This window comes from Schistocerca nitens, chromosome 3, assembly GCF_023898315.1.
Source record: "Schistocerca nitens isolate TAMUIC-IGC-003100 chromosome 3, iqSchNite1.1, whole genome shotgun sequence".
NCBI lineage: Eukaryota > Metazoa > Arthropoda > Insecta > Orthoptera > Acrididae > Schistocerca > Schistocerca nitens.
In genome coordinates this window covers 622,588,706-622,602,218 of record NC_064616.1, presented here as the reverse complement: position 1 = coordinate 622,602,218, position 13,513 = coordinate 622,588,706, and the positions used below count along the sequence as shown (strand labels likewise).

Here is a 13,513-nt window from a genome sequence, read left to right as displayed (position 1 = left end):
AACAAAAGATTTCCCAGTCATATTCCTGATCAAGCCAGATGAGATGTAATGAACAAATCATGTTCTTATTAAATTTCTTCCATGATATTTGATTGAGCATAAGGTTAATGGCTGCTGCTGTGTTTTATGGACTATAAGATGCACCTTAATTTTTAAGCAATTTTTTTAAAAAAAACATTTTATTATTATTATGAGGCTGCAAAGCCAGACTAAAAAAAAACTTCTTGGTTTATAAAACCAAATTGACCCTTAAAATCCCAGAAAGTCGCCATCTGAACCTTTTTCTTCTTCCTCTTCCTCCCCATCATCATTGTTGCCGTCTTCACTGCCATCAAGGACGGTACTTATGCTGCACTTCTTGAAAGATTTCACAATAATTTCTTCTATCACTCTAGACCACAACAGTTTTATCCGCTGACATACTTGTTTGATTGTAGGTGGTTTTAAAGCTCCCTTCAGTATGAATTCATGTTGGGCTCCATTTGCCATCCATTTGTTCCATTCATCTCTCACATACACTTTAAATGGTTTATTTATCAAGACATGAAGAGGTTGCAATTGTAAAGTTACTCCTCGCAGAATAACAGCAAGCTCTGTATTTCCTTGTCTCAATTTCTCTTTCACAGAATTTTTCAAATTACTACTAAACTGATCTAGCCCAAGAAGAGAACTCTTCTCTATAAAGCACCTTTCCTTCTCTCCCACTCTCTGTTAATCCATAATTTCACACCAGCCTTGTCCATCCAGCACTTGTCATGTACATGAACAACAACATCTGGCACAATTTGGGAGGTTTTGGCATTGTTTTCAATATATCATCTTCTGATTTTGGCCCCACAAATCACTTTTAACTTAAGTACACTGGCATCATAATTTTCAGTGGCACGTCAAGGAGAGACAGTGTTCTGGGTTGGTGATGGTGGGGTGGAAGGAGAAAGTGTTAGCAAGCTTGTGAATCAGTGCAACTCACGGTCGACGCACTGGTGCCCTGCTGCTGCCAGTTGAATCCATTGTTGCCAGATAGAGATATGTTCCCCCAGCATATATGGCCTTTTATAAGATTGGCCGGAATTTTAAATCAAACACTGGACATTTTTGTCTTAATTTCGTGTATACACTCCTGAATTTTGGAGGCAATTTTTTTGAAGAAAAAAGTGCTTCTTATAGTCCGGCAGGTAGAACCCTGTACATAATTATATAGGGACCTGAAAATGTAGCACATATTTTTGGTAAAATTAGCATACATTTCTGGTGAAATTAGCATATATTTTTGGTGAAATAAGCATCTTTGTTGGTAAATGATTGGAAGTATAAATTTAAAAGTTTGCGATGGTATATTCCTGAGGACAAAATTGATAGGAAAAAATGTGATTGGCGATAAAATAACAATAATAATAATAATAATAAAAGGGAGCAAATCATTTTTATTCTCTATCATTTTTTGAGGGGAATAGTTGTGTCTGCAAGAACTTTTAACAGTTTTTTTCCCCCACTGAAACAGTCCTTCCTTGTTTTCTTCTTTTGGTTCCAGTTAGATTTTTAGCAAATTATTGTTTCTGTTGAGAAGAGGCAGCATTTTCTTGCTGTGTGCTTCTCTGTCTTATATTTCTATTCCCACCTAGTTCAGGAATTACAAAATCTGCAGAACACTGATTTCAAAGCTGCAGCATATAAGCCTTGATTAGCATATTTTAGAGTCCTCTTGTGGACAGTGTGCCCCCTACTTGACAAGTAGAAGTAGAAATAAAACTTTAAAGAACTATTCACACTTTACAGAAAAACTCTCAGCATGGTCGTTATAATCCGGACTTTACAACATATCAGGTGGTTGTGACAGTAAATGAACGTGCCTAGAGGAGAGGAGTGGTGCAGGGGAACAAGTCCTAATGCCTCCTCACATGTCAGCCAGCCTGTACCTCTTGTGTTTCTGCAAAAACAGAACTGATACATGGTCATAGGGATTACCAATCCACTCTGGTATTGTATGAGTCATACGCTGACCCCATGACAGACCAGGACCAGTTTGTTCACACATTTCAAAATAAGAAAAGAAAATAGCACAATGAAAAACAAGATTGAGTGCACAAATCATTTGATAATGGCTACCACTCAGTTGCTTGCTGAGGTTGGCATCTTCGTAAACAAGGTAATTCAGGCTCAACCTCTACCAATATCTTACACAACCATAGTACAAAACACACCATACCTAAAGCTGCTGTCCGCAGCTCGTGGTCGTGCGGTAGCGTTCTCGCTTCCCAGGCCCGGGTTCGATTTTCGGCGGGGTCAGGGATTTTCTCTGCCTCGTGATGACTGGGTGTTGTGTGATGTCCTTAGGTTAGTTAGGTTTAAGTAGTTCTAAGTTCTAGAGGACTGATGGCCATAGATGTTAAGTCCCATAGTGCTCAGAGCCATTTGAACCATTTTTTTTTAAAGCTGCTGCATTGACATGTCAAAAACTTCACAGAATACTAATAGTGGATAGCAGACAAACATAATCGTTTCTTTGTTCTAAGATGCTAGGTCCCATGACAGTATGTTGCCATACCTGCTGTGAACCTTAAAAAAAGAGACCATATGACCGCCCTCTAGACGTGACACCAGATTGTATTTGACAAGTGCACTGATAGGCATTGCGTTCATGTGTAGGTATAGCCCTAATTTAAATTTTTAATTTTTTAAATTATTTTTTTTAACGCACATTCTTTTTCCAAATAGGACTTCACCAGATGGTGCCCAATACCAGTAACTAAAAATTAGTAACTTTTTCACTATTTATAAGTAGAAAATAAAACTGTTTTGAACTACCTCTGATAAACTACGATATCAATATAATAGAGGGAAACATTCCACGTGGGAAAAATATATGTAAAAACAAAGATGATGTGACTTACCGAACGAAAGCGCTGGCAGGTCGATAGACACACAAACAAACACAAACACACACACAAAATTCAAGCTTTCGCAACAAACTGTTGCCTCATCAGGAAAGAGGGGAAGGAGAGGGAAAGACAAAAGGATGTGGGTTTTAAGGGAGAGGGTAAGGAGTCATTCCAATCCCGGGAGCGGAAAGACTTACCTTAGGGGGAAAAAAGGACAGGTATACACTCGCGCACACACACACATATCCATCCACACATATACAGACGCAAGCAGACTGCTTGTGTCTGTATATGTGTGGATGGATATGTGTGTGTGTGCGAGTGTATACCTGTCCTTTTTTCCCCCTAAGGTAAGTCTTTCCGCTCCCGGGATTGGAATGACTCCTTACCCTCTCCCTTAAAACCCACATCCTTTCGTCTTTCCCTCTCCTTCCCCTCTTTCCTGATGAGGCAACAGTTTGTTGCGAAAGCTTGAATTTTGTGTGTGTGTTTGTGTTTGTTTGTGTGTCTATCGACCTGCCAGTGCTTTCATTCGGTAAGTCACATCATCTTTGTTTTTACATATAAACTACGATATCAGATATATTTCACTACAAAATAGAATTTATTCCATAAATTCACATGTTGAGGCAGGATTTTGCATACTAAGTATTAATATATACAGGACTTGGAACAGCATGCAAAATCAACCATGTTAGGTATGATGGAACTACTGCTATTTGTACTGTATATAAATTAGTTGTCCTGGCCATGTAATTTCTGTAACAACCTCATGTTGTTGTTTCTCAAGTGGTACTATTCTTAGAAAATTGTTGTTAAAATGTAGAAGGTTGTGAAGAGAATAAACACCAGCTCAGTAAAAAAGTAAGAGAGAGAGAGAGAGAGAGAGAGAGAGAAGGAAGGTGAAAACCAGTGCCAGAATGTAGCCCGTTGCTTTTAAATCAGCACCCCACTGGGCAGACTATGAGCTGACTATTATGAACATATTCATTAATATACAGGGTGAAGCGAAATTCGTGCACTTGGCCTTCACAGCGAGGCTCTTCACATGCCATCGATAAAAAAATGTCTCTCACAAAATTTCGTCCGGCGAGTACATCCGGCAGAAAAACGACATTAAAGAGTGGCAATCTGGCAACACTGTAACCACATGTATGGTAACTACCTCTGTTAGCAAAATGGCTCTGAGCACTATGGGACTTAACATCTGAGGTCATCAGTCCCCTAGAACTTAGAACTACTTAAACCTAACTAACCTAAGGACATCACACACATCCATGCCCGAGGCAGAATTCGAACCTGCGACCAAAGCGGTCACGTGGTTCCAGACTGAAGCGCCTAGAACCGCACGGCCACCACGGCCGGCTCTGTCAGCACATACTAGTTGTGCTGTACAGTTGGTGCAGTGGATAGACTTTTGGGTTAGCATGCAGGAGGTCGATGATTCGATTCTGGATTGAAGCATATGTTTTTTATTTGGTAAATGTAGTTCAGGTGGTACGGTATCTGACATCATAATAATCAACAGCGATTGCAGCGGGTCCTCTAAAAACAGTTGCACTAACACTCTGCAATCGTAGAAATGGGAGATTGGTCATCTTTGAAAGAAGCCCTTTCCACATCGTGGACGTGAATTTATTTGCACCACTTCATCTACTAAATGCGAAACGTGTTTTCTTTGTACCTTTCTTTAGTGGTCCTATAGATTAGTATTAACTATTATTCTTGCCTCATTCACATCCATTACATTTTGTTAGAGCCTTACGTTACCAGTAGGACTAGCAATGGGCTTTGTGAATAATGTCCAAACTCGGTTACTATTTGTATGCATTATCACTGTGGTACCACTAATTATGCCTTTCAACATTGAATCTGGTAACTGCATGCTGTTTAGTATGTACCTCAATGCGTTATTATTTATTATTATTATTCTATCAAAGGGATTGTGGAAACATCACATCTATTACTGTTAGGAAAACAGTGTAATTTGAAACTGAACATTTCACAATTAGCAGTGTCGGGATGAATCATGCAGAACACTATCTGTCAGAGGGGCAATGCATGCTAGGTGGAACAGCATACAGGACTGATGGCATGTTTATACTGTATGCGCTGTCCACCAGATAGTGACTAGTTGTGGGTGAGGTAATGCGCCCGTGACAGACTCCAATGTACATGTGCACGGGTATTGAATTTTCTCATTGTGGCAGACATACGGCATACACAAACGATGAATATGTGGATATGCTTCTGGTCCTTGGTGCATCTGATAACCTGGCTGGTGTTGCCACTTGTGAATATGCTGCTACATATCCTTATCGATGACATCCAGGTAAAAATGTGTTTTGTCATCTGCAGCTGCGCCTTCGGGAGTCAGGTTCTCTCCTTCCACCATCGCGTGACATAGGTCGTCCACAGACTCGCCATACTCCAGCTACTCAGGAAGCTATTCTGGAGGTCATACACCAAGAACTTCAGGGAAGTACACGTAACATAGCAAGGCAGCTGCATGTCTCGCAACTCACAGTCGCTAACTTGCTGCACGAGCGTGGGCTGCACCCCTATCATTATACTTCCACGCAACATCTGCATCTTGCAGATCGCCATCAGCGGATGCAATTTTGTGAATGGTTCCAACAATTACAGGAAGCCAATGATGACTTCATGAACATCATAATATGGTTTGATGAAACAGCATTCACTCGTGAGGGTGTCTTCAATATGCACAATGCCCGCCATTGGTGTGAATTTAACCCGCACATCATTCGTAACCATGGATATCGAGTTCACTTTGGTATCAACATCTGGTTTGGAATATTGGGCAACAGGTATTTGGGCCCCTACATGTTGCCTAAGTGGTAAGACTGCACGAAGGTATCTGCCTGATGCGCTGGAAGATGTTCCGCTACATGTTCGGCAGAGGATATGGTTCCAACATGATGGTGCACTTCCACATTCCGGAATTAATGTGCAACGGTATCTGGTCACAACATCCCCAGGGAAATGGTTTGGATGTGGAGGTCCAGTTGTATGGCTACTACATTCACCTGACCTAAATCCCCTGGATTTCTTCCTGTGGGGACACGTGAAGGAGCGTGTGTACTCTACTCTGCTGATGAATGTGGAAGAATTGGTAGTGCGTGTTCAAGCTGCTCTTGTTACTGTCGACACAACTTTTCTGCGAAGGGTCCAGAGCTGTATGATCCGGTGGGTTGCGCAATGTTTGGACGTGCAGGGAGGTCGCTTTGTGCATCTGTTGTTCTGAGGGCAACGTATTCTGTTGTGAAGGTCATGCGGTCATTTATATGGACATTATTATTGTCACTGATTGCTAATGTGTGACATGTAAGTGCTCATATTACATGTAGTATAAATGACAAGTAGTTTGTGTTATTGTACTGTGCCATCATCTTTAGCATCTCGAAATTGATATTGTTTTTGTAATTGTTGTGTCCTATGTCAGGTCATTTGTTTCAACTGTCTGTTTCTTATTTGCCTAACCACATATTTGTTATGTTCAGCATTACAAAATGTTGTAAATTTAGGATACATGTGACCTAAGAAATGGTGTCTATTACTGTATGAAATGTCAGAATGAAATTAGCAAATAAAAAAAATGCGCCCCAACCCAGGATCAAACCCTTGACCTGCCGCATGCTAACCTGAAACTCTATCCACTGCACCAACTGTACAACATGACTAATATGTGCTGATAGATGTAGTTACAATACATGTCGTTACAGTGTTGCCAGATTGCCACTCTTTAACGTCCTTTTTTTGCCGGATATACTCACTGGATGAAATTTTGTGAGAGACATATTTTTTATCGCTGGCATATGAAGAGTTGCACTGGAAAACCTGAGTGTGCAAATTTTGCTTCACCCTGTATAATGTCCATAAGTGGTTTAAAAATCCCTTGGCTATCATACCAACAAAAAACCAGCAGTTTTTCATGCCCATGAAATACCTTGGAATGACTATCCAGAATGGCATAAGCTGAAGCTGTTGCATAAATCAAGGTGCACGGAAGACAAAGGGCAAATTGTGATTCAATGTGACAATTTTTGTAAAGTTTAGTGTGTTGATAGTAGGTAACGTGCACAAAATTCTCTAGTGGCTCACGCTCCAGAATCGACTGAGTATGTCATAATAGGTCAGAATCATTGAAGTGTTTGGAAATTTCAGAAAGGAGCCATGCAGTTTGTTATTGACATCTTTAATCAATACAAAGGTGTTGTAAATATGTTTGACAGACTCTTATAGCAGAAATTATGTGAAATGTCTAAATCTTGTGTACCTGACTTACATGAGGAGTCAGAGAACACAATGCTTCCTATAGTAATGTAAGAATCATAAGATTAAAAGACTGAGGGCATGCACAGGAGTGGATAGCAGATCTCCCATTTCTTCATGATACATTTGTAAATTGTGCGAGAATACAATAAAAAAAACGGTGTGTTGTACTCTTTGCTATCCACTTACAGTTGGCTGAGTAATATTAGTGTAGATATGCAGTTATTTGATATGACTTTTTGGCTGTTATTTACAGACACCATGTGTCATATATGGTATGATCCTGGACTGGTGTCACCATGCATTCACGCTGGCTGACGGCTTCCTTTATTCAGTATCCTTGGCTTGTTGCCCATTTTACCATTTTAAACAACGATTTTCTCCTCCCCCCCCCCCCCCCCCACCCACCCACCCTACCTTCAGTAGTTTCAGTTAAAACACACACACACACACACACACACACATATTCATTCGTACCTTTTTGCTTACGGTTGGTAACCTGTCTGGTATTGTGTCCTAACATCATCACTACGGAAAGTACAAATGAGCTTCTGCAAATTTAAAATGTTGTAATGCCACATACCTGAAGACAAAGCCATAATGCTTTGATGTGGCAGCTTTTTGACTAGATGTTTGCTTTTGCAAAGAGTTCAGTGGTTTTTTTCCGAAATGGTCTGTGCTTGCTTTCTTCTGTTGACCCTATTTAAGCTTTTAACAACACTTCAGATGTAACTGACAAGGTACTTAGCATTACTGAACATAGAAACAGAACCAAAAGAACCCTATTCACATGTTGGGGGAAGACCTTCTGCATGGTCTAAATACGTTAACATGTTTTGTTTTTGGTCACATTATAGTGCAGAATGTGGGCACCATAAAGTGGCAGTTTACCATGAGCATCAACAAACTAGAATTTTGGCCACCAGAAGGGATGGGAGTAGTGCAGGGAAACAAATTTTCTCTCAGGGCAGCCAATCTGCAACCATATTCTGTGTCGCTGCTAAAGCAGAACTTGCGACACGCTCATAGGGATCACCTATCCTATTTGGTGTTTCACTGGTCGTAATCAAGCTCCATGATGGTCTAGGATTAGTTTCTTCGCTCATTTCTAAGTACGAAAAGAAAACATTGAGCAGCGTGCAATGCAGTGCATTCAGTAACAACTATCGCACAGTTGCTTGCTGCTATTGGCAGTGCTGTAAATGAGGTGCTTTAGGCCCAACCTCTACCAGTACATGCTGCAACCACAGTTCAAAACACCAGCAACCTAAAACTGCCTTGTTGAAGTGTCCATATTATACCATATTGTGAAGCATTAGCTAACAAACAAACATGTGCATCTCTTTGTTCTAGGATGCTAGGTCGTACAGTTGAGTCCTGTGTTGCATTATTTAGTGTGTCTTATACAGACCATTCCACCACCCAAAACTGACATGACATGAGAGCATTGAGCACACTGATATGTCATTGTGCCTGCGCACTTTTTATTTTGCACACACGTTTTTATGCACATGTCTTTATAAATTGGCTTCACTAGATTATTTGCAGTACCATTTACCAAAAACTGAGTACATTTTGGGTATTTGTCTGCAGAAAATAAGATATTCCAGATGATCTCCAATAAAATTGTTCATCTGGATACAATTCACTACGAAATAGCATGTATTAGGAAATTCAACGTGTTTTTTAAAGCAGAATTGGCATCAGTATTTGCATTTATTGCAAATTGTGAGTTTTTTTTAATCCATGTATTTTTCCCAACTTCCATACCACTGAGTAATCACATTGTGAGTCAGGTTACAAGTACCTGTACAAATGTTTATTTCCTTCTGTGATGTTATGATTCATTCCGTAATTTCTTATGATATATATTTATCCTCAGTTATTACTAAAACAGGAAATAAACATTCTAGCAATGCTTTATTTTTTTTGTAAGAACTTTTCTGAAAAAAGTTAACATGGTACTACTAAAACGTATTCATTAACTAATGTGTAATACTGTTATTTCATCTGCAATATGTTCACTTTTTCTAGTGTTATTTAGGGTACCCACCAGTTTTCTTGCCCTGTCTGTTTAATGTCATTAGGCACATTACTTCTGTCACTCACAATGAAAGTACTGTGTACTTCTAAATATGTGAAGGCCTGTTCATCGGTGTGTTAATCTAGATTAACATTTTCAACAACAATAAAACTGACTCAGGTATTTCAGGAATTTACTCAGCACAATAAACTTAAAAACAGTTTCACATTGCCATTTTCCATGTTATCTAAGTACTCCATCTGCTGCAATATCCACAATTCATTACCAAAGCATAACACTCAATTTAAATAATTTGGTTACATTTTTAAATTCGTGCAGATGTCATTGATGTGCAGTAAACTTTTTACCAGTATACTCAGCCGTTTAATATTATTTTCAAACTTATCATCATACTTGAATGCAAGATTTACTCATTTCACAGTAATGTGCCATATAGAGTGCTTTAAAGATGACTATTACTTTACCACAGTGTTTAATACATTATAAAGAAAAATAGTGAATAACAAAGCTATTTTTATATGTGTACCTGAGTTTAAGTTATGGTTTGTTGTGCATTACGTGCCTTTCGGTACATTTATTTTTTCCTCTACATACATCTGTTAATGTTCTGTGGACAAGCAGTTGTATTTCTTATTGTACTGTCAAAACATCAACAGGTGTTTCTAAATCAAATTTACAGGGTTACAGATGCGAGAAATGTCAAATAGCAATTCACAAATCATGCATACCATTCTCTGGTCGATGTGGTGTGAGGAGCCAACCACCTGACTTTCCTCCGAGACCACCTGTCTCAAGGACTATCCCGCCTCTTCCTAATGGAGAAACTGTGTGTTGGAATGACCACAGAAAGCTGGAGGAATACCTCTGGTACGCTCACCACAGCTGCATTTCAATATGGATATGTTAAACAATGTCAAACATAATCAGTTCCAGTTTGAGAGTATGAGAGCAGAAATTGAACTTTGACATAGTCCTGTATGTTTGGTCCATATTTTACCATCACTATGCCTAAAATATTATAGAATATTCTTTTTTCATTTTGTTGACCTTTGTCACTTCACTAACAGTGCAGTGCACAGAAATCTTGTAAACATGTTGCCTGTGATGGTTATTGTGACCAGTGTGCCACTGAATCGAACATACATTCAATAGTGCTGACCTTTGAAATGAACCCGACAGTAAATTAAACTAATTCGCTTGGTACAGTCACTACTCACAATTTTCATAACAAGCAGCATGCCAGGATAATTACTGATAAGATTTGTTATTCATCCTTTTGAGGCCACTGAATGACATGTTACTCATAGAGTCGCCTTTCTTCTGCTTTTTATGCCAAAGAATTTTGCTTAAGTTCCATAATATTTTGTTGGTGTGAGTGGCCATGACTGTAAGAGGGCAGTGGAATGCTGTTTGTGCCAGATTCTGTCAGCAAACTGAAATTGTCACACATGAAAATTGTACCTAAACACAAGTGGATTGCTATCCTCTGTTGGTTTTTGTTATAGAGACGTCACTGTAATTGTGACACCAATACACAATTGATTCTTTAGTATGAACTTCCACTATGCTGAACTAATTGCAGAACAGCAGCTTTTGTTAACCAGTACAACAGAAAACACCCAAAGTTGCAAATTTAACTTTTATTTACTTGATGACAAGTTTTGGGTTGGGACCCATTTTCAAATCATCCTACAGGACAGAACACCAAAATTACAGTCATGTCCAATACAGCTAATAGCAAATTATTAAGCACACGTAAAAAAAATACAGAACATATCGTTTCAAGAAATATGTAACAGATAGTCAAAGTGGTACTTCCCACAAAATATAAGGACCATGCCAAGATAACAGACATGTAAGTATAACAAAGTGCAAATGAGCAGTTACAGAGCATACAGATTTTATTTCACAAAGCACCAAAAATTAGGGCCTCTAATGGCCCTAAAATCACATGTATTCATTTAAACAGACAGCAAGGAAGGTACCCAGGCACGCAGTTTACATGAAAGGTTGTAGCTGAATGGTATTGACCATCCTGTGCCAGTCAGTGCATAACCACACTTGTGGGTATGTGAGGGTGGGGTAGGGTTGGAAGAGGTAGAGGGAGGGGGATGGGGAGGAGAGAGAGAGATGGGCAGAGAATGGAGGACTGGGAAACGTGTGGGGGGCGGGGGGGGGGGGGGGGGGGGGAGATGGGGATGGAAGCATAAAGATGAAGGAGCACAAAGAGGGGTCAAGTGGGAAAACTTGGCAAGAATGTAAAATGAAATTATTAAAATTAGACCAAAAATAACTATTTGTCATTTTTATAATCAAGTAAATAAGAGCTACCATAGACTAATGGATTCACAAGAGAAATCATACATATATTTTGCTGAAGAGTAATCCTGTAGATAGTATATACTAACAAAAAAAGAACCTAAACCATTTTTAAAGTAATTTATTGGGAAGACCACATAATTAACTTGTAAAACAAGCTTCATAATCTGCCATACACATCATACAACATATGCAGCGTAAAGGTACAGCAATCACAGAAATCTTAATATCCAACCAGTAGCAACCAATAGGCACCACAGACAATAGTGCGTACTGAAATCAATGCTTATAATCTTCAATGTTTCAGCAATTGAACTGTTTTTGGTAAAAATTTTGGAAGTATTAATTTTGTTGCAGACTTGTACTGTTATTGTATTAATCATTATATTTTTGATGGTTGGAGAATATTGTAATAAATAAAACAGTTATTTCCTATATCCTGATAGGGCGCCCCCTTCCCAGGGTTTCCTTACAGCAGAGGGACGAGTATACTGCTGTATGCTCTGTAACTGCTCATTTGCACATTGTTATACTTATGTGTTTGTTATCTTCACATGGTTCTTATATTTTGCGAAATACCATTTTGACCATCTGGTATGTGTTCCTTGAAATGATACATTCTGTATTTTTTACGTGCACTTAATAGTTGGGTAACGGCTGTATTGAACATGATTGTAATTTTGGTGTCCTGTCCTGTAGGATGATTTGAAAATGGATCTTAACCCAAAACTAGCCATCAAGTAGATGAAACTGAAATTTGCAACTTTGGTTGTTTTTCCATTGTATCAATTCTTAAGTGGGTTTCATGTTTTTAAAACTGTTCTCATTATTAATTTTAGTAGCTTCACTGAATAATCAAATGCGATAGTTCTTGATGCGAGTCAGAGCTTACATGTTGTTAAATTTGTCTTTAAACATATTCTAGTGTAAGTCAACAAATTTATTGGAGAAGTTAAAAACAAAGTAAATGGGTGGTATTTAGCTGTAATGCTCCAAATACAAAAATTAAAATATTGAGACCCAATGTTCATTCCATTAGAGGGAGCTCATTCTTTTGAGATAAAATATTCTACAGTTTTATATCCAGTAACCTGTTGTATCCCATAACAGTTAAACTCAACACAATCTTGGTTATCCCATATTTTCATTACAGAAAATCTGATTTGCTTGTCAGTTATTTTGTTGCTGAGATAGCCTTAAGACAGTGTTTGCAAAATTAATCAGCAAGCAAGAAATGGTGTTATAGATTAAAAGAGGCATAATATTTTGCTGAATTATGCAAAATCTCTTAGCAAAGGATACTTAACGAGGCGGCACAGTGGTAAAACACTGGACTCAAATTTGGATGAATGACAGTCCAGATTATCATATGACCATTTAGGTTTTCCTTGGTTTCCGTACACCGCTTCAGGCAAGGGCTAGCATGGTTCCTTTGAAAATGACATGGCTAATTTCCTTCTCATCATTACTCAATCTGATCTTGTGCTTCATGTGTAATCCAGTGTTTGCCTGATATATGCAAGACAGTTTGGAAAAAAGTGCCCTCATTGTAAAGTTATCCAACAGGACAAAATGTGCAATATCTGATAGAGTTTGATACTCTTGTTAAGCACTAAATATAAAGAGAAGTCGTGTGTGATCTGTTTTGTCAAAAATTATATTATTGGTGATTACACCATGAGATAGGAGCATTAAATTATCATGTTTTTTGTGGAAGAATATAATTATTTCCCTCTTTCTCAGAAGAAAAAATACTACATTTAACGACAGTGTTCATTTTGCTTGTCTCATTTATTTTTCTTGTATTGGGAAACACTTAATTGCTTGCTTTACTTTTTTTCCTTGTATACAGAATGAGTAAGTACTTTGAGATGGTACCCAGTTGTTTTTACAGGTGAACCCTGAAATCAAATCAAGAGTAGTGCTAGATTAATGATGTAGATTTTCTCTTAGTGAGGCACTTGTAATTTATCTCTAC

At 38.5% G+C, this 13,513-nt stretch overlaps 1 protein-coding gene across 1 annotated transcript in view; it reads left to right on the top strand.

The window, feature by feature from the left end:
• Positions 1–13,513, top strand: part of LOC126248567 (protein vav) — a 181,567-nt gene that overhangs the window by 117,617 nt on the left and 50,437 nt on the right. The window contains exon 13 of the mRNA XM_049949664.1: positions 9,896–10,083. Within this exon, the coding sequence (XP_049805621.1) occupies positions 9,896–10,083 (188 nt within the window). The remainder of the gene's footprint in view (positions 1–9,895; positions 10,084–13,513) is intronic.